This window comes from Micromys minutus, assembly GCF_963924665.1.
Source record: "Micromys minutus genome assembly, chromosome: 18".
Taxonomy (NCBI): domain Eukaryota; kingdom Metazoa; phylum Chordata; class Mammalia; order Rodentia; family Muridae; genus Micromys; species Micromys minutus.
This window is the reverse complement of record NC_137953.1, coordinates 49,580,857-49,601,187: the sequence shown is the minus strand read 5'-3', so window position 1 is coordinate 49,601,187 and position 20,331 is coordinate 49,580,857. Positions and strand designations below refer to the sequence as shown.

General features: G+C 45.7%; 1 protein-coding gene across 1 annotated transcript in view; it reads right to left on the bottom strand.

The window, feature by feature from the left end:
* COPG2 (COPI coat complex subunit gamma 2) overlaps window positions 1-20,331 on the bottom strand; it is a 140,205-nt gene that overhangs the window by 2,733 nt on the left and 117,141 nt on the right. The window contains exon 21 of the mRNA XM_080932516.1: window positions 573-670. Within this exon, the coding sequence (XP_080788642.1) occupies window positions 573-670 (98 nt within the window). The remainder of the gene's footprint in view (window positions 1-572; window positions 671-20,331) is intronic.

Genomic DNA, 20,331 nt, shown 5'->3' with positions numbered 1-20,331 from the left:
AACAAGGACAGAAGGAACTGATCACTTAATTCTTCTATCTACAAACCATACAAAGGGCCTCACTAATGTGGTCTGGCTGAGCCTGATGCTATCTATAGGTCCTAGTACAGAGGAGCAAGAAAAATCTGGCAAGAGCTAAGTGTAGGTTGAATGCCAATATCCCTGAGGTGCACAATAGTCATGTTCCCACACTTAGAGCTCTGAGTTGAAGGCATATAGCACCTTCTAAACTTGACACGCCACCCCTCCTTTCTGTCAAAGCTTTCTAGTCCAGGACTTGGCAGTATTAAAACTAACCAAATGAAAGGCCACTGAAGCAAAACCAAAACTTCTAAGTAAACTCAATCACATTAAAAATTATGCAATTATCTTAGTTATTCCAATTAAAGGGGGGGGGACTGAATTTCTTTGCTATAGTTTTAAAGTGCTCCATTTAAAAGTACATGTTGGTTCCTTTATAGAGAGGGTTAGTCTAGGTCCCATGAGTTTTGTCAGCTGTTTATAGAAAGAAAAGCTCTTATGACAAGAAGTCATTTAGTGTTGCAAAGGGAACATCTGCAGGGAAGACTCACCACATATTCATCATCATATCCATCCTCATCTGGAACTCCAGTATTAGGGTCACAATCCCGGACTGTAAACTTCATGGTACAGCTAAAGGTGCCTGCAACTGGAGAGAGGTGCAGACAAGCCCACATGAGTGGACAGTAAGCACACTCCATCACTACTGAGGAAGCACACCTGTGCTCAGCACTGTGCTCCACTCTCTAGTCTTAACCTGTATGTGCATGCCCTGTTTTAAGGTAGTAGTTCTTGAAGCAGCTTGCTAGCTGGTCAAAAAGTCAGTTTTACAAAACACAATGTGAAAATATTTCTATACTGTGGACTAGAACAGTGCAAAGAAGAGACGACACTGTTTTTGTGTTGATGTGGAAAAAGGAGGGGGACAGATTTTGGTGGGACTCTTTGTTATGCTGGTCAAAGAGTCAAAACTTAAAATCACTCACTGCTCTAATACGCAACAAAGCAAACAGTAGTCACAGGAAAGCAGACAGCTCATCAGATTAAGACTGACCAAGCACAGGGTCTCAACACTGTCTTTAGATTGCACTGAGTGAATCCATAGAACATCAGAATAAACTGCTTTAAAATGTGCAATGTGCAGTGAGTAGGAGAATGTGAGGCTCACTATTGATAAAGTCTCTTTCACAATGGAAAAACAAAGAGGCACTATGTGTGTCAGATGACTGACAAATAAGAAATGAGTAATAAAAAACTGACACTATTTTGGAAAGTAAAATTTTGGTGAAGACAGGATTTTCCAAACAGTGTGAAGGAGACAACTGGCCAGCATGGATTGAGGAAAGGTGTGTATGGGTGAGTCAGGGATCTGGAAAGGGCTCACATGCACACAATACTACTGTGGGGGATGAGCAAGAGAAAAAAGGAAACTCAAATGTAAACATGATGGTATGGGCACTAAGAGGTACCTGTCCAGTCTGTAGACATTCCATGTATCCATCCATCCATCCATCCATCCATCCATCCATCCATCCATCCATCCATCCATCCCTCCCTCTCTCCTTCCCATTTTCCCTTATAAAATTGATATATGTGAGTAATCTATTGATACTACAATTCAATGCCATAAATCCTTCAATATAAATTTTAACAGAGTGCTATGTAAAGCTGCAGGATTAGAAGCCTGGGGGTAAATTAGAGACAAAATTAATGTTAGACAGGTAGATCATGAACTGGGGCAAAGTGGTTGGACTTTATGCAGAAGACAAAGGCCTTTTAACAGTACTGCAGATGTGATAGACAGGACAGGACTGAGGAGGAATGTGTAAAAGGAAAATGATGGTCTGGGTGACACAGTGAGGACTTGCAGGGAACTTGCCAAGGTCTACATACAGAACAAGCCAGTGGTAGTAATAATCAGTACAGCTAGAGAAAAGCCAGACACTGGGAGAAATGAAAGCAAGTCAGAGGGTCCCTTCAGGGCAAGAGCAGAACTTTACTATCATAAAGACTAGGCTTCATGAAATAGGAAAGGCAAAGAAAACCTGCAGCCCTCTCTGTTAAAGAGAAGCTTAAGAGAAGGTATATTTTATGAGGACTTGCTGACAATGAGAGCCAACTGCTAAGGACATTAGTAAGGACAGAAACAGAGTTGGGCCAATAACCGTGGAAGCTGAATGGGGAGGAGGACATGCCAGACTGGAAAGTTGGAGAAGTTAACCACAGAGGGAAGACCATGGCAAAAGACACAGATCTGAAGACTCCTAGAGAGTTAAAGGAAACAGGCTACCCACAGTGATCCGCAAGTCTAGACTGAGCTGAAAACATACAATACAGGACACAGGAAATGAAGGAGTATGAAAAGTGTGTTAAGCAATGAACATAAAAAAGTGATTGTTTACCTAGAAGTGCTGAATTCATGGGAATGCTGCACACAGAACAGAAGGGATGATAAAGTACAGAATACCAACATTAAAGTTAACCTTAGATATAAAAGAGCCAGCACTAAGGAATGATGGCAGACATCAAATCAAAGTTGACTGTATTCTTGGGCCCCAGATCAGGAGGGGATGAAAATGGAAAGGTAGACTGGAAGCAAAAGGAAGGAAACACGGAGAAGACCAACAAGCAGAGACAGTGTAGAGTACAGGGCTCACAGGTAAGCCTGGCAGAGCTCGGTGTACATCTAATTGGCCACATTTGGACATAGAGACCGTGGTGAACAGTACAAGGAGGAAGGACATGAACAGGAAGTATTGAAAGGAAATTGTGGCATCTGGTTGTTAAGGAAGGGAAAGTTTATAAGGATTAAGGTGCCAGATTGCTGATAAAAAGTGATAACTTTACGGAGGTCTTAGAATTGCTTAGTGGGTGGTGTGGGCAGGTAGCTTGTCCTGAGACTAGGTTACTGTTACAACATGGAGAACGAATATTATGAGGAAGCAAATACATCTGCAGGAGTGTGCATCCATGATGACTACAGTGGGGTGGAAGTAGACAGTGCAGCAGGTAGCCTGCTGCGCGCTGAGCACCGACACTGCTGACAGTGAGCCACATGTGAAGAAGGAAAAGTAGGTAGCACTGAGGGGAGAAGGGCAGCGAGTACAGAGGGAGGGTAGGGAAGGGCACTATTGAGGGCCAGATGAAGAGTTGAATTTGCAGTAGAGAAATGTGTTATGCTAGACTGCAATCAAAAATGGAGAGAAGAATGAAGCTAAGCAGCACTGTAATGAAGGGTGTCTGGTAATCTTACCCTGGCTGGCATCTCAAACAACCAAGATGACCAAGACTTAAGGGTCAAGTAGTATATAAATGGGATAGATCTGAACTATGGCCAATTGCAAGGACCCTCTGACAAATCCTAGACTGAAAAGTGGGGAAAGGGAGATGAAGAGAAGGACTGCTGAACCCATAACGACATAGTCACCGGGGGTAACAGCAATGATGTAGTTGGCACAGTGTCAGTCTGTAGGACTGAAAGAATGTGGGTCTCAGACTACATGATGGATCTCAAAGCCAGATTTTAAAAATGGCATTTGTAGCATGAGAAGAATAAGACATTGAGTTAAGGGAGGCTTTGGTAGAGTTTTAATTCAAGGAATCAAGAGAGCTGGACTAGGATAAACCTGGATAAAACGACACCAGGAGATCTGAGTCGTCTGTCCATAGAATGAATAAATAATACTAGGAGAAAGGTCAAAGATCATGATGAGAACCCAACTCAAAAGTAAAACTTTATTTTTGTGTCCAAGGAGAAATGGGGGTGAGCATGCATACTATTAAGACATGGAAGTACAGACTGTGCTATGTAGTTAAGGGGCTTACCTTTGAAGAGGACAGATATAGTAGAGAGAGCCTGGCTAGGATGTCCAGTTCAGGAGGAGGCAGAAACCTGCACAAACACAGGTGGGTTCTGCATAAGGGGTTGATACTGTTTTAAGAAAAGATAGAGTGTGTGTGGGAAGGAGGTGAGGGGGAAGAATGGGAAAACAAAAGATGAAAATCAAGGCAGGTACTGGCTAGACAGAGAAGCCCCTTCTGTGGGTCAAAGACAATATAAGAAGAGAGATTAAAGTCCAGGAGAAACTGTGTGACCTGGAGAGATTCTGAGGTAACATGGTAATGAGAGAGATTTCTAGAACTAAACTCTCAGATGGCAATGATGAGCACGTGGTACACACAACAGGCAGAGAGTGTGGGTAAGCTTGCTCTCTATGTGGGGTGTGAACTTTTTAATTAAAGCGCTCGACAGAGGGAAAGGCATGGACAGTGTTTCTGTAACTTCTCCCCTAGTCAAAGACCTGAATCAGAAATTCAGGAAATCTCAGCAGGTTGAATGAGATATGCAGAATGTTTATGGTATGGTAGGAGCAAGGCAGGTAAGTGTGAAGTTGGATTGGTTGTGGTAGTGTTAGAGAATCTTGTAGAACCAACTGAAAGAGAGAGAAGTGAGAAGCAATCAGAAAAACATATCAGGTGTGGGGTGGTACTTGAGTGGAGATAAAATACATGAATTGAGGTGTTTAGAACTCTAAGTAAAAGCAGTTAGCACGTAAAGTCCCCCCCATGCATACACACAAACACACACACATCTAGGCCCACCATACCACTACCAAAAACTGCATAGAAAGCCCGCTGGCAGTGAGTTAAATTTAGTTTGCTAATGATGATTCCCTTGTATACATGCCTGCTTGGGGGGCGGGGCATAGTCCTTTTATGGCCATAGTACTTTATCAGTAGGCTCACTTTCTATGATCAAGGACCTTTAAAAAATGCTGTGAAATATTCCTGTCATCTTCCCAATAACATGGGCGAGATAACTCAAGAAACTCATCAGTTGGTAAGTAAACATTTCCAAAATATTTATTTATATATAGTTAGTATGCAATGTATAATAACTTTTTATTTATGGTAAAACCATCACTTCTATGCTATAGTATGAGATTATTCTGTAATGCCTACAAATGTGTTTCCTACTGAAAATTTCATTTAAAATTATTAGACAACTTCCTTAGACATAGTTTATATTTAAAACATTCTTAAAAGTTTTTATGAGCATTTTAATGACAGTTGTGAAAATGCATATCCCCTACCCTCAAAAGGGAACTGGGTAAAGGCTGCTTCAAACTCTGAATGTACTGTATTTAGTATAAAAAGCATGGGGTGAATTGCTGGTATTTACAAAGCAGGAAGAAGGTGGTATTGGGAGGGAGATCTTAAAGGAAGAATGAGAGAGAGAAGATCAAGTGGTAACTGAAAACAGGACATTGGACGGGTTGTTCAGTGTGTGTGTGTGTGTGTGTGTGTGTGTGTGTGTAGACACACACACATACAAAGATAGGCTAGTTGACAGAAAAGTTAAAAATTAGGGTTTGTGCGTGCATGTGTAAGGGATGTGCCTGCTAGGGGTACTGCCTAATGGCCAAGGGAGGTAGATCACTGAGTTTGAGGTCAGCCTGGGAGGTAGGAACCAAGGACAACATAAGGAGGCAGTGAAGCAAGAATGTAAGCTGAGAGGAGGGTGAGGGGACTAGAGAGAGGCTGAAGACTGGAAGGAGGGTGAAGCGGGAAGGAGGCAAGTGTGAGGACACCAATGTCCTCGCTCTGAAGATGGAAAGGGCTGTGCAGCATAGTTAAGTCTAATTGCAAACAAAGGAGAACCTGAGAAATGAGCAGAGAAACCGAACTGAGATGGAAAGAACACAAAAATGCACACCCCTCACCCCAAACTTCAGAAAGACGTTAGCAGTGGTGAGAGGAGGTGGGAGGCAGTGTAAAGTATCAAAGAAGAAGGTTAGAAAGGGTAAGCCCAAGTAGGGCATAGTGGGACTAAAGTGAACTCTAAGAAAACCAATAGATGAGATGAAATATCCTTGCAAAGTAATGGAGAGAAAAGAGAACAAAGGAGAAGAGATGTCCATGGATTAAGAGTACATAACGTGGGCACATTATGTGTTCTCAAAGAATGTACTCTCGGGGATAAAGAGGAAGAGCAGGAACTGAAGCGCCCCCCACACAGAATCTAGGGACCTATGGTGTAGTGTGTGACTCTGACGACAGACTAGAGAAAGCTGTATGAGAATGAAAGTCATCAGGCTGCCAAGAAAAGTGTTAGAAATGTGAGCACCTTTTATATACAAGCCTATGAAAAGGGTGGTTTACAACCTAGATCTTATAGGCAGGCCTGGGTATCAAGTAGTAAACTTATGAATGGAGAGAAAAGGTGGAAGCATGCTATGGGGGTTTGGGGGACGAGAAAAAGGAAATGAGGAAAACTTGCATAGATGAGAATTTAAGGCTTCTTTCAGAGTTAGAAAGAGTACAGGGTTGAATAGCAAGCATTCAGTTGCACAGTAGACCAGGTTGTGTGCAAAAGAAGGTTAAATTTAAGCATACAAAGGAAAACAGATATTGGTCTTCTAAAATTCTAACAATTGTTATTAAAAATGGAAATGAGATAAAATGTCAACCATACAGTGAAGACTGATGGGAACTTGTGTGTGAAAGAGAGGAGTTGGGAGGGTTCAGGGTCTATACAAGAAGGGGAAGCACTGAGATGCCTGAGTGAGGGGATCTAACGGTCACCACCAGAGAGCTGGGGACATGGAATGGGGAACAAAGGCCAGGGAGGACAGGGGGCCACCCACAGCAGTGATTCTTAACCGGGGGTGGGGGGTGGGGGGTTCCACCCGAGGGGGGGGTGGGCACGGCCCCCGGTAGCCTATCAGGACATCAGAGGGGAGCAGCAGTGACCTGCTCACAAACATTAACAACAACCCTGCTCAGAAGATGGTTCTGATAGGCTGCTGGGGGCCATGCACCCCCGGGTGAGAATCACTGGTGGAAGGGGGAGGGGGATGGCTACAGAGAAGGAAGGGTGAGCAGATGGAGGAGGCAGAGTCATGACTGTCAGACTTGGGAGGAAAGGTCCTGTCAGTGCAGGAGGATGACAGTGAGTAACTGGATGCAGGGCAGAAGGAAGCTGTGAGAAGGGTGAGAGCTGAGTGAGAGGGTTTCCTGTCAGGGGCAGGGAGAGCACTGCTGAGGACTGAGGTGGGGCAGTGAGGTGGACGGAGAAGGGTGTGCGATACTTGTGCAGGGGAGGCAGAGACAGGAAAATGGTGATGAGGAGGAAAACGAGCAGGAAGAGTAGTTGTCAGGTCCTAAAGTGCCCAGGAAGAAAGCAGTCAGTATATCGTACAGTTAGGGCAAGGAAGGCATTGCTATGTCAGGATGGGTGGACTATATGGAACAGAATAGAAAATTTCATAGTGACAGGAATAGAGAGCAGATGTTCCTTGAGACCTTTATCAGGGTGAGAATCAGGTGTGAAAGGAAACAAGCAGGTTGCAGGGAGCCATGGACATGGAGTTCTATAAAGAAATCATAAGCCTGGGCTACAGCGACTGCTGGATAGAGGGTGCAGACTTGGTACAACCCGTTACATGCAAAGGACCTTTGCTTCGAAAGGTAGGGAAGCAGTGGGTGTGGAGAACAGATTAAGATGGGGCGCAAGTTTAGAGATCTGCAGAATACACCAGAACATCACAGAGGGCATCTGAGAGAGTTACAGACATTAATGGTGTGACTTAAGGCAGAAGAAAGTCCAGCAAGAGTAAAGATCTTTCGGCTTGGGAGAAGGGGAGAGGAGGTGAGGAGTTTGGAAAGACATGAGAACATAGGAGAAGAGCCAGACCACTGTGTCAAAATGAGAAAAAGTAATGGAAGGAACAAGCAGCTAGGAGAACTGAGAGTACAGAGAGTTCAGGGAAAGGTACCACACTACACCAAAGAAGAGGGGGAGACAAGAGTCAGACAACTGAGCCAAGGTTGGGAGATAAAAGAGAGTATGGGTAGGCTAGCCAGAGCAGGGAGCAGAGGTAGGGGCGGCAGCTAGGAAAGTCCAGGACTACCATGTTAATGAGAGACGTGCTGAGATGGTAACTGCTTTGTGGGGAATCTCCAAGGAGAGGAAACAACTGTGTCTAATGCAGTAATAAAACTAAGAAGCTAGGATGGTTAAGGGTGAGACTAGAGAGGAAGTGGACTCAAGATAGCACACTAGAGAGGAAGAGGCTGCTGATAAGTCGGTAATGAGAATTTTAGGAAGGGAGCAGACAAGAAGGGAAAGATGCCTGACTCTAGAGACACTCGAAGGTGGTAGAGAAGGTCTACATGCTAAAGTGTAAGCACAATCGTTCAGGCAAGATACAAGGGAGAAAATGCAGAGGATGGTGAGGCAAGGGTTAATTTATATCCAGCTAGGAAGATGCTATTAGAATTTAGCTGCCATTAAAAGGCAACAGGCAGAGTATTTGTTAGGTAGAAGAACTGATAGAAAAGACACTTGGAAGACACATAGGATCAGTAAGTTAAGAATTTGTAGAGGGTCAGTCTTGAACAGAAGCTGGTTAGGAAAAGGTAGGTGGGATCCCAAGTTTCCATATGGAGCTATTTGCAGGTGTGAGGGGAACAAGTCAGTATCAATGTCAAACCATAGGAGCACAGCAGAGAAGAAAATGCAATGCCCAGACACTTGCAAGGTAGCATACTTAAGGAAATATGGCACAAAGGATCACAGTGACTTTGGTTAGATCCAGAAAATGGAACAATGTTTGCACAAATAGTAAGTTGCAAGGATAGGACAGGCTGGTAATCATCTTAGGAACATAGAGATGGATGGACCTATGCACAACAAGTCCAGGATGTGGGTAAAGGGCTTGTAAATGGTATAGAAACATCTACTGATCAGTGCTGAGAAGACATTTTTCAGGGCTAACTAGATCCTTTCTTCCCCTTTCCAGGGTGGCTAGAAGTCTGTACTGGCTGACACAGAAAGCAAGGTGGGGTGGGGAACCGACACTGGAACCCATTGGGCATTATGGGATTAGAACTGGGGTAAAGAGCGTTAGACAAATGGCAGAGCAGGAAAAGAAACAGGTTCTAGGAGTTTGGGCTGTGTGTGAGCTTCTCTTTTGGGTCAGCTGATTCAAAGATGAAGAGAATTTGGAGATCAACAGGACAGGAATCAGTACTTAAACAGAAATATGGTTTTAACTCTGAAAATGAGTGTGAAGATTGTATGTCAAGGCTGAAAGGAGAAACACCCAAAGTGGACATCCTATAATCAATTGGATTCTTTTGGGGGGAATAGAAAGGAAGGGAAGAAAGGAGAAAATGTTTTGCAGGAACTTGTCTCATGAGATGGAAAGAGGCTGAATTATTAGCAGGGGCAAAGACAGCTGAAAAAAAAAGAAGAGGCGGGAATTAATGGAAAAACTGGTAGTGAACATTCCTAAAGAGAAAGGGGAAAGCAGAAGAAGAAAAATGGTGGAGCAGTGAGAACAGTGAGTTGACCCCATGAAGAAACAAGGAGTGAATACAAAGAAGCAGGCCCATGAGGCAGGGAGCCTGTGCAGGGCTTGGGAAGAGAAGAGGCCAGCAAAGACCTAGGTGGGAAGATTTTTGAAAAGGAAGAGCTCAGCTATGGAAGACAGATAGAGATGAGGCACTAGAATGGGACGGGGGCGGGGGAGGAAGGGAGGGAGATGGAGAGAGAGAAACTGAGAGATACAGAGGAGATGAGACAGAGATAGATGGAGAGACATACATAGAGACAGAGGGAGGGAGAAGGGGAGAGAGACAGAGACAGAGTGGGAGAAGGAAAGAGAAAGCAAATGTTAGATAGCAATGTGAACAGCACTGCCAAGGGTACAGATTTAGGGCCAGGTGCTTAAGATCTAGTATAAAAGGGTTCCTGGATTTAACATTGGGTTTGGGGTAGGCATTCAGTGAAGACAGACTGGGCTGGCCTGGAGAGTTGTAATGTTGGAGGTGGGGATGGGGTTGAAGACATAGGCCAAGAGGTAATAATTTTCTAGAACTGAACAAGATTCTGTTTTGAGTGGTAAGGATGATAAATGCAAGTTGAAGTTTACTGATCCTATGAAGAGAAGGAACTAGAGGAGTTTGAAGTGCAGGAGGAAGAAAGGCAAAAAGCAAGAGACCATTTAAAAAAGAAAAACAAGAGATTTGCATAAAAGCCACAGTAGGCTTTGCAAGGACTGTCTGTGTCTCTGCACTGCACACAAAGAGGAGGGAGGTTTAAGGAAAGGAGATAAAGGTCTGGAGAGGATCTGAATGAAATCAAAGGCACTGACATAAAGGAGGGAGAGTAAAGCAGGCAGGAGATAGGGCCTTCAAGAGAACAATCCCCATGAAGACTAGGGTTGCAGTATGTTACCTGTATGAAGGGGTAAACAGGAAGAAGGTGGACGGAAAAAGAGAATGTGGGTCTAAATGAGAAGGGGAAGCACTGAGATGCCTGAGTGAGGGGATCTAAAGGTCACCACCAGAGAGCTGGGGACATGGAATGGGGAAACAAAGGCCAGGGAGGACAGGGGGCCACCCACAGCAGTGATTCTTAACCGGGGGTGGGGGGTGGGGGGTTCCACCCGAGGGGGGGGTGGGCACGGCCCCCGGGTAGCCTATCAGGACATCAGAGGGGAGCAGCAGTGACCTGCTCACAAACATTAACAACAACCCTGCTCAGAAGATGGTTCTGATAGGCTGCTGGGGGCCATGCACCCCCGGGTGAGAATCACTGGTGGAAGGGGGAGGGGGATGGCTACAGAGAAGGAAGGGTGAGCAGATGGAGGAGGCAGAGTCATGACTGTCAGACTTGGGAGGAAAGGTCCTGTCAGTGCAGGAGGATGACAGTGAGTAACTGGATGCAAGGCAGAAGGAAGCTGTGAGAAGGGTGAGAGCTGAGTGAGAGGGTTTCCTGTCAGGGGCAGGGAGAGCACTGCTGAGGACTGAGGTGGGGCAGTGAGGTGGACGGAGAAGGGTGTGCGATACTTGTGCAGGGGAGGCAGGAAGAACGCAGGGAAGGAGAAGAGTGCTATAAGAGGGGGGAAAGGAGTAAGGGTTTAGAGTGCCCAGGAAAAGAACTGTCAGCCTACCAGCAGATCAGAGTAAAAGTGGGTACCTGTGTAGGAATGGAGTATTCTGTATGGGAACAACAATGGTGGCAGAATACAAAAAAATGCATAGACACAGTAGAGAATGAAAGACTCATTTTTCCTGTGCATGTTTTTAGAAGAACGTAAAAAGAAGAATGTGAAAGGCAATGCGATACGTCACCTCATGCTGTAGAGGTGGGATGCTGGGAGGAGCCCATAGTTTAGGTCATGCCTAAGGATGGGAGGGTAGTGGTATAGTATGACTCCAGCTTAGTGAATCCAGTGAAACACGGAGCATCAAGGGTAGCTCAGGAGGGAAGGACTCAGGATAAGGTCTGCTAAAGGGCTCATAGTCAGTAGCTCACATAGTAGTAAGATCATTCTTTATTACACACTAGAGAGAAAAGCAGAAGAAATGGCTACTCAGGGCCCAGAAGAAGTTAGAGGTTTTCAATGCAAGGGAGACTGTGATAGATAAGATGCTCCATTTGCAGGAATGAGAAAGAATAAAATGGAGCCCAGAAGGTGGAAAAGGAAGGGCATGGAGAGTGGAATAAGGAGAGCATTGCATCTATGGAGACATGGCAAAGAATAGTGGGGTGGGGATGAAGAATGAATAGGGAACATGCAGAAACTTGGACTTCATGCAGGCAAAGTATAAAAGAAGCTCAGGGAAGACAAGAACATGGGCAGAAGTAAATGAGAAATTGGCAGCGAAGAAGCAGTAGATGAGCCCAAAGCAGAATGAAGTCGAGTGGCCATAGAATTTATCTGCACTCATGTGCATAGTAAGGAGAGGCTGAGTCAAGGTTCCAGGTAACTGACTTTAATATAAACAAATTAGGTGTGAATCTGAACAGCAGATGGACTCAGCACTGTTCCATAGGGAAAACAGTGGCAGGGGTGAGACAGGTCAAGAACTGAGCAGACAGCGAGATAACAACTTCTGAGTCCGTGGACTTACTGGGAGGTGGCAGAAGTAAGGCTAGATGGTGATGTGGGAATGGAGGTTCTCTGGAAAGCAACAACAGGGAGAAGCACAGGGTGAACACCATGTAAAATTTAAATTCATCTTTAGGGTAGAAAGAAAGGCTGAGGTTGGGCTTCTATTGGAAAGTGGCAAGGAGGACTCAAAGTGCATCAGAGGAGTTGATAGGAAAAGAGGGGTCAATTCAGGAGAAAATGTAACCATCTTGTGTGGTGGTTTGGGCAAAAGGAAATGGGCCACTATACCAAAGGGGAGGTCTGAATGTAAATCTCTCCAGACGGGGGCACTGAAAGCCCTCAGAGGACAAGGTGGCAGGGTGGGAGTGTCAGTGTCAAGCCTTAGGAGAAGAGGGATAAACTCCAGGTGTTTCCAGAATGGGATCCTTAAGAAAAAGTAAAGCAAAGGAGTTATAATGGCTTGGGTTAATCAGAAGAAACCAAAACATATACTTTATGACAGTTCCTGAGCAGATGGCTCTAGAAGGCAACCTCAGGGATATGGGAATGGACTCAAAGAATGGAGCAAGTGGGTAGACACAGGAGGCAAGTAAATAGTGGGTGCACAGCTGGGCACCAATGCGAGACAGCCATTTCGCAGTGTCCACTCCATCTGTGCTTCTGCCGTTTAAGACGGGCTTAAGAGTATGCTGTGGAGCAGAGAGACTGACTGTAGGGAAGAGGTGGTTAGTGCCTTCATGTAGGGCATCTTCTTAACTCATTGGGTTTGTAGGTTTAGTTTGAGAGGGTAAAGAAACTAGGTAACAATATTTTTGCAGGATACAGCAAGGTTCCAGGGGTTTGAGGCTCAGGAGTTCAGAGGCTGGGTTTTCATTGTTTTATTTTCTTGTCAAAAGACAAGAGATGAAGAGAGACAGAATGAAGATTGGTATATGTATGACTAGAAGGACTTCAATCTGATAATGTAGTGGGCCCAAAGGAGAAAGAGGAAGCAAGAGTGACCTGGACTACAGGATTGAGAGTAGGAAGGCATCTTCCACTAAGAGTGGTGCATTCCTACTCTTTGGAAAAAGATCCTGGTCCATTACAAACGGCGGAGGAAGAGGAAGGGAAATTGGAAGTATGCAGTGTGCAGACCTGCCGTAGACTGAGGAACTCAGTTACTATAATGGAAAGAGAAACACCCTCCCCTGCCAACCAAATCATTGCAATAATGAAGCTAAGGCAGCCTAAGTGTTTGAAGTCAAAACCACTGGATTATCCAGATGAGTGACAGCCACTGGTTGCTGAAGAGAAGAGAGAGGATGGAAAGAGGCTGAAAGTGGGTCCAGATTAGACTGTTATGGAGAACAGGGCAGGGGATGGGATGAAGTGGCAGATACTAGGCAGTCAAGAGTACTACAAGGCTCAGAGCAATGGGAGGATGAACTCTGTAATGCAGGTGGCAATGAAGGGAAGGTAAGAGAGAGAAAGACTGCAAATAAACATGTGACTACAGGACAATAATGCAGGGTAGTATGGCAGTCACTATGGAAGACAAATGACAACGAGGGTAGGGTGGAAGGGAGGCAGGCTGATCGACAACAGGCTGGGATGAGAGAAGAAAGGTGCCAGAGCGGGAATAAAATCACTTGGAGGACTCAGTCAGCCTTCATGGTTGGGCACGGTGAAGGGGAAGAGGAAAATGCGTTCTTAAAGTATTGAATGTGCTTGGATACTGCAATTTTTGGCCAGGCTCCCTGTTACAGACTCTTAGGGAAGGGTGGCTGGTGGATAAAGGTGGGTGAATAGGGTTAGGTTTATTTTCAGATTGCTAGATTGGATAGGAGGTAGGGGACGGAGAGCAGTGGGACTGAACCATGGGAAGTGAAAGGGACAAAGAGACAACTTAGGATTTGTACTGAGCTGAGCCCATAGCAGATTCCACCCTGAGTACAGAGGTATAAGTACAGGCTGGTGATTAAGCTGAGATTACAAAAAGACAAAGAGTAACTGCAGTAGGGAGGGGTGGGAAGGGCAGCAATGGTAGCCTGCTGACTTGTAGCAATAGGACAGACATGACAATAGTAACTTTCTGCCCAATCTTCTGTGATGTTGTAAAGAAGAGGGAAGAATCAGAAGTGGGGAGGGGATAATACAGAAACCTAAGGACAGGTCAAAGTCAAAACGATTGCCAGAATGCCTGAAAGACCTATCTGGGGAGAAATACATTTGTTTACTCAGCTCTCTCATAGAAATGAGGCTCAGGGCACACTGTGTGTGAAGAGTTAAAAGAGGAAAAGGAGGTGTTTCCAACTACCAAGTGTTGGGTCTGTATGACAGAGAGAAGGCACTGAGATACCTGAGTGAGGGGATCTAAAGGTCACCACCAGAGAGCTGGGGACATGGAATGGGGAAACAAAGGCCAGGGAGGACAGGGGGCCACCCACAGCAGTGATTCTTAACCGGGGGTGGGGGGTGGGGGGTTCCACCCGAGGGGGGGGTGGGCACGGCCCCCGGGTAGCCTATCAGGACATCAGAGGGGAGCAGCAGTGACCTGCTCACAAACATTAACAACAACCCTGCTCAGAAGATGGTTCTGATAGGCTGCTGGGGGCCATGCACCCCCGGGTGAGAATCACTGGTGGAAGGGGGAGGGGGATGGCTACAGAGAAGGAAGGGTGAGCAGATGGAGGAGGCAGAGTCATGACTGTCAGACTTGGGAGGAAAGGTCCTGTCAGTGCAGGAGGATGACAGTGAGTAACTGGATGCAGGGCAGAAGGAAGCTGTGAGAAGGGTGAGAGCTGAGTGAGAGGGTTTCCTGTCAGGGGCAGGGAGAGCACTGCCACCTGTGGTTCCTGTACTGTGAAAGGGGAGTACTGAAGGTGTGGCAGGAACAGAGAGAATGGAGTCAGCAGTGCTTGGGAGCTCATGAAGGGAGAGGATTGCTAAGGCAGGAGAGGGATTCAGGGACTGGAGTGCCAAATCAGAGTGAGGTGGGTACTTCTGTGGGCTGATGGCAGAAGACAACTGCATTAGGATAAGAATAAGGTAGTAGTTCCCTAAGAGTGTTTTCAGAAGGATCTGAAAGAATAAATGGAAAGGTTGGGAATGGCGGCACATGCCCATGACCTCCAATCTCAGGAGGCTCAGGGTATAGAATATCAAGTTGAAGGTTAGCCTGCCATACATGGTAAGAGTGTGTTTCATAAAAAATATAAAAGGGACACCGGAAAGATAAGAAGGAGAGCCATGGCTTTTGGGAGTCAGAAACAATACACACTTTGTAGGCACAGGGTGGTGTGCCTGAGAGGCTAAGTAGAACATGTGGTTTGGTGCAAGTCTGTCAAAAGAAAAAAGTACTTAATATATTATCATTTGTTGGGAGTGAGAAAAGGTTCAGGGACCATCTTTAGCAGAGAAAACTGTCACCAAAATAGCATAGCTAGCATGGTCTGGGAAGAATCACAGAAAGAAGAACTCCGCAGAGCTGGGCAGGAACAGAGACTGGCAATAACTGCACTAGTTAGGGGGAGGTAAGAATCTAGTAGACATGGAGGGAAGAATTCCTGGGTCCGTGGACCGACTGGGAGCTAGCATGGGAACTACCGTGGGGTATGGAGAGGAACTGAAGGGTCTCTAGCAACCACAGAGTGTGCAAGTTCAGGAGATGGATGTGCAAGGGTTACACTTACATTCAGGGCAGAATGTCATTCTGGAGGTGGATGGCATGGGAAAGTGTCAACTGAGAGACAAACCGAATTAGGGGAGTTGAAAAAACAGAAGAGGGTACATTTCAGAAGAGAACTTGTAAGTTTGTGGTAGTTTCAGCAGCAGTCAAGGGGCAACAATAAAAAACAGAAAAGTAGACTGCCGAGTTTCCTAACAGGAACACTGTCAGATCTCAGCGGACAAGTTTGTTGAATAGATGGTATTAAGGTCAGATTTTAGCAGGACAGAAAAGATGAGCAAAAGCCCCAGGGAGTTTGTAGAATGGAATCGAATGGTGTTTTAGCAAAGGGACAAGAGTGACTTGAATTAATCAGAGGAAACCAAGTGAGGTGCACCTTAGAGACTCCTGCATAGACAACTGTTAGGCCACCTCAGAAATGCAGGACTGGACTCTTTCGGAGAGTCCAGTAAGAGTGTAGATGTAGGATGTATGCAAATGGTGGAGGCACAGCTGGGTACCAATGCGGAACAGCCACTTCGTAGTTGACCTCTGAACCTGTGTTTCCACTGTTCAAGACTGGCTGAAAAGAGAGAGGTGTGCTGTACAACAGGGAGACTGTGCAGGGAACAGGAATAAAGTGAAATTGGGTAGAGGGCTTCTAAACTCTGCAGGGTTTGTAGATTTAATGCAGAGGATGAATAGGGAAGCTAGTTTGTAGTGCAGAGTAGGGGTTCAATTGGAATGCTTTCTATCTTTTTTTTTTTTTTTTTTTTTTTGTGAGTGGAGAGCAGGTCAGAATGGAAACTGGTAGTTGTGGAAGAGGGCTTTAAAATGGGAGCTTCACTATTGTGCAGACAAGAACTGGCTGGAAATGGAAGGAGATAGGAGAGTGACCTAGACAATCTTGTAACCATGCAGAAACAAGTACAAGTAACAAGGATGCATTTAGCTTAAGGAATCCTTTTGTGGAGAAGTGCAAATTAGACAGGAAAAGAACAGGAAGTTGGCTCTAATGTTCTGTGCTTCTTTTTGATGGAAGGAAGGGAACGAAATAAAATAAGCTGGTGTGAGAGGTGAAAAAAAAAAAAGGCAGCCTTGAGTTAGGTATGAAGTAGGATCCACTGAATGTCCAGACCGGTGACTGTGATAGAGGGTGGGAAGAACATGAACAAGCAAGCCGATCAAAGACAAGACCATAGACTACAGACACAGGAGATAGAGTGACCAATACTTGGTAGCTGAACAACAACATAAGAGTCACAGCAATGAAGCAAGAAAGTTTACGTCAGCCAGGAAGGAAAGACAAAAAATGTAGCAAGGAAAAATATTGCTACAGTAGGATATTGCAGTACATGGAAGACAGACAGGGCACAAGACATACCTGGGAGGATGGACACCAGAGAACAAGGTAGAAGGAGACAAGCTGGATACCGCTAGGGAATAAAGACATGCGGGAGGTCCCACAGTCATAATGATGGCAATCTAGCATGCCCAGGACTGCTTGCAAGCCTCAGAATGGGGAAGGAAAAGCAGAGAAGGGTAGTCAGTGATAGGTAAGGTGAAATGGCTGAATTATTCTCTTGAATAAAGTATTCTTGCAGGAGTAACATTTAGGCCAGGCTCTTTACTACGGATCCGGCGGGGAAGGGTGGGTGGGTGGGGAGGGTAAGGGATGGGGCTTACTTGGGTTGGTGGGGAGGGGAGGGTTGGGAGTAGTGGGGTAGGGTGGGGTGGGGTGGGGTGGGGTGGGAATGGGAGTGGGAGGATTGGGATGGGATTTGGGTAGGGGACACGAGCCAAGTGCCAGGTATTGAGAAAATAATTCTACTGTTTTGAGCTGGAAAACAATTCCATGTCTAGTGTTCAAATGAATGGACACCTGCTGGGAAAAGACAGGAGCTACCCAAAGGAGGAGTATCTTCAGGTGGAGAGGAAAGGAAAGATGAGGGTCAAAGAGTATTTTGTAGAAAGTAAGGATAGATAAAAATATGAGATAGTTCTTTAGGGTTCACTATATGTTTCTGGAAAAGAACAGGGGGAAATTAAAAGAGATAATAAATGTTAAGCAAATAGAATAATACGACTGAGGCAAAATAACATCATAATGTTAGACAGTCATATTTGGTAGGGGTGATTTAGCATGAGGAGAAATGTCTGAAAAAGAAAACAGCTCACTCATACAGACTGAGGTTGGACACTTGTATCAGTGCTGAAGGAATGAACAGAAGCAAAGGAATTAATTCCAAGTAGGGAGTATTCTGTCCATATGAGATGGGAAAACACTAAGATGCCTGAGTGAGGGGATCTAAAGGTCACCACCAGAGAGCTGGGGACATGGAATGGGGAAACAAAGGCCAGGGAGGACAGGGGGCCACCCACAGCAGTGATTCTTAACCGGGGGTGGGGGGTGGGGGGTTCCACCCGAGGGGGGGGTGGGCACGGCCCCCGGGTAGCCTATCAGGACATCAGAGGGGAGCAGCAGTGACCTGCTCACAAACATTAACAACAACCCTGCTCAGAAGATGGTTCTGATAGGCTGCTGGGGGCCATGCACCCCCGGGTGAGAATCACTGGTGGAAGGGGGAGGGGGATGGCTACAGAGAAGGAAGGGTGAGCAGATGGAGGAGGCAGAGTCATGACTGTCAGACTTGGGAGGAAAGGTCCTGTCAGTGCAGGAGGATGACAGTGAGTAACTGGATGCAGGGCAGAAGGAAGCTGTGAGAAGGGTGAGAGCTGAGTGAGAGGGTTTCCTGTCAGGGGCAGGGAGAGCACTGCTGAGGACTGAGGTGGGGCAGTGAGGTGGACGGAGAGGGGTGTGCGATACTTGTGCAGGGGATGCAGAGACAGGAAAATGGAACCAGTAGTTCATGATTGCTCAAGGAAGGAGATGAGTTCTGAGGAGAGAAGAGGGACAGCAGCGGTCACTGTCATCAGGGACTGGAGTGCCCAGGAAGAGAGGTGGAAAGGATGTACACTTATGTGTTAGGATGGTGTGGGCTGTGGGAGTAGGAGACAAGTCTATGGGGGATGGGAACACAGCTGGAAATAGACATCTTCTGAAGTATAGTCTTAGAAGGATGTTAGGAAATGCATAGAAGTATTCTTGAAAGGTTTCCATGAAGTAAGAACCTGGTCTTGGGCAGCAGGAATGTTATGGCTGAGCACATGGGGACAGGGATGTGTATTTGAGACAGTCTGAGCAAAGGTGTCTGAGTGTGCTGGAACAGTTGTATGAGGTAAAGGTGAGGAAGAAAGTACATTCTTGGGATCCCTACAGAGTTAGTGAGACAGTTGGGAAAGGAGAACAAGTGAAGGGATGTCAATACTGTAGTGGACAACACACAAGAATCATAGGCCAAATGATTACTGGGGTCTTGGAATGATTTACAAATCACATGAGAACAGGATGGAAGCGTGGTAACATAATGTACTGGGCAAGAAGAACAAGGAGACAAGGAGGAGAGCCTAGGAATAGACTCGGTTGGTAAGGTGTTATCTGACAGCAGATAAAGCTGAGCTTGGCAGTATACCTTGGAGGGAAAAAGGCAGGAGAATCAGTCCAAGGTCTTTCTTGGGTATACAGTAAGTTTGAGGGCAAGACTGTATGAGACCATGCCTCAGGAAAAAATAGAAAGACACAGAGGAACAAGAATGAGCACATAAGGAAGCACTAATATCTGGGAAGAGAGGGCTGCTGTGAGCATACTGAATGCAATACACCAAGAAAATAAGCCAGACTTCAAAGACAGGGAGTGAACATAAAGAATTAGAAACATTTTCTTCCAAGTATGAAAGTGTGGAAGACAAAGAATATGGCAAAGATCAAAAACACCAAGGGTAGTGAGGCTATAAAGAGTGGTACCCCAGAAATATTCTAGGTTAGTGGTGCTCAGTGAAGGGGAACAACTCTGAGAGAGCTGACAATTGTCCAAAATGGTGGAATCAAGAAGCTAAGACATTATTTGGGGTGAATTCGGACAGCTGATGAGTTTGGTAGAATATGCTGGTAAAGTCAGGCTGGCACTGAAGAGAGCCAGCAGTGAGATGAGGTCATGGAGGAGGTGAGGACAGGGCAGACTCTGGGCAGGCTTCTCAGTCAATAGCTTGATGGCAGACAGCAGGAATATCTAGACAACCTCAGGGGAATAGAGGGGCTCTGAGAAAAGGAGAAACAGAAGATGTGGAAAATGGAAGGATTGAACAGACACCCAGTCACTCCAATTGGTTGTTATGGAAAAGAGGTGTGAGTGGTATGTGAAAATGCCCCAGCTGATAGGAAGACAGACATGAGCGACACTGAAACTGAGCTCAGAGTGATGGCATCATGGAAAAAGTGAAGGAGAGCAGTTTCCAAATGAAGGCATTCAGATTTTAGTCGACAAGTCAATTAGACAGGATGGCTGTGACAGGTCAGACATGAGGTGCAGAGCAGAGAATAGGCAAAGGCCCACAGTGCTCAAAACTATGAATCAGGTAACATCACACTTTAAAGATGAGACTTGCATAGACAGCACAGACAGGTAACCTCAGGTACTTGGGAAAGGAGCACGATAGACTGAGACCATTAAGTCAGCAGCAAAGTACTTGCAAATGGCAGAGGTACAGCTGGGAACCAATGCAGAACAGCCATTCTGCAGTGACCACTGAGCCTGTGCTTCAGCTATTTAAAAGTATCTGCCAGGAGGGAGGAGAGTGCCTAGTAGACACACAGCCAGTGAAAATGACAAAAGGATGTGGACAGGTCACCAAATC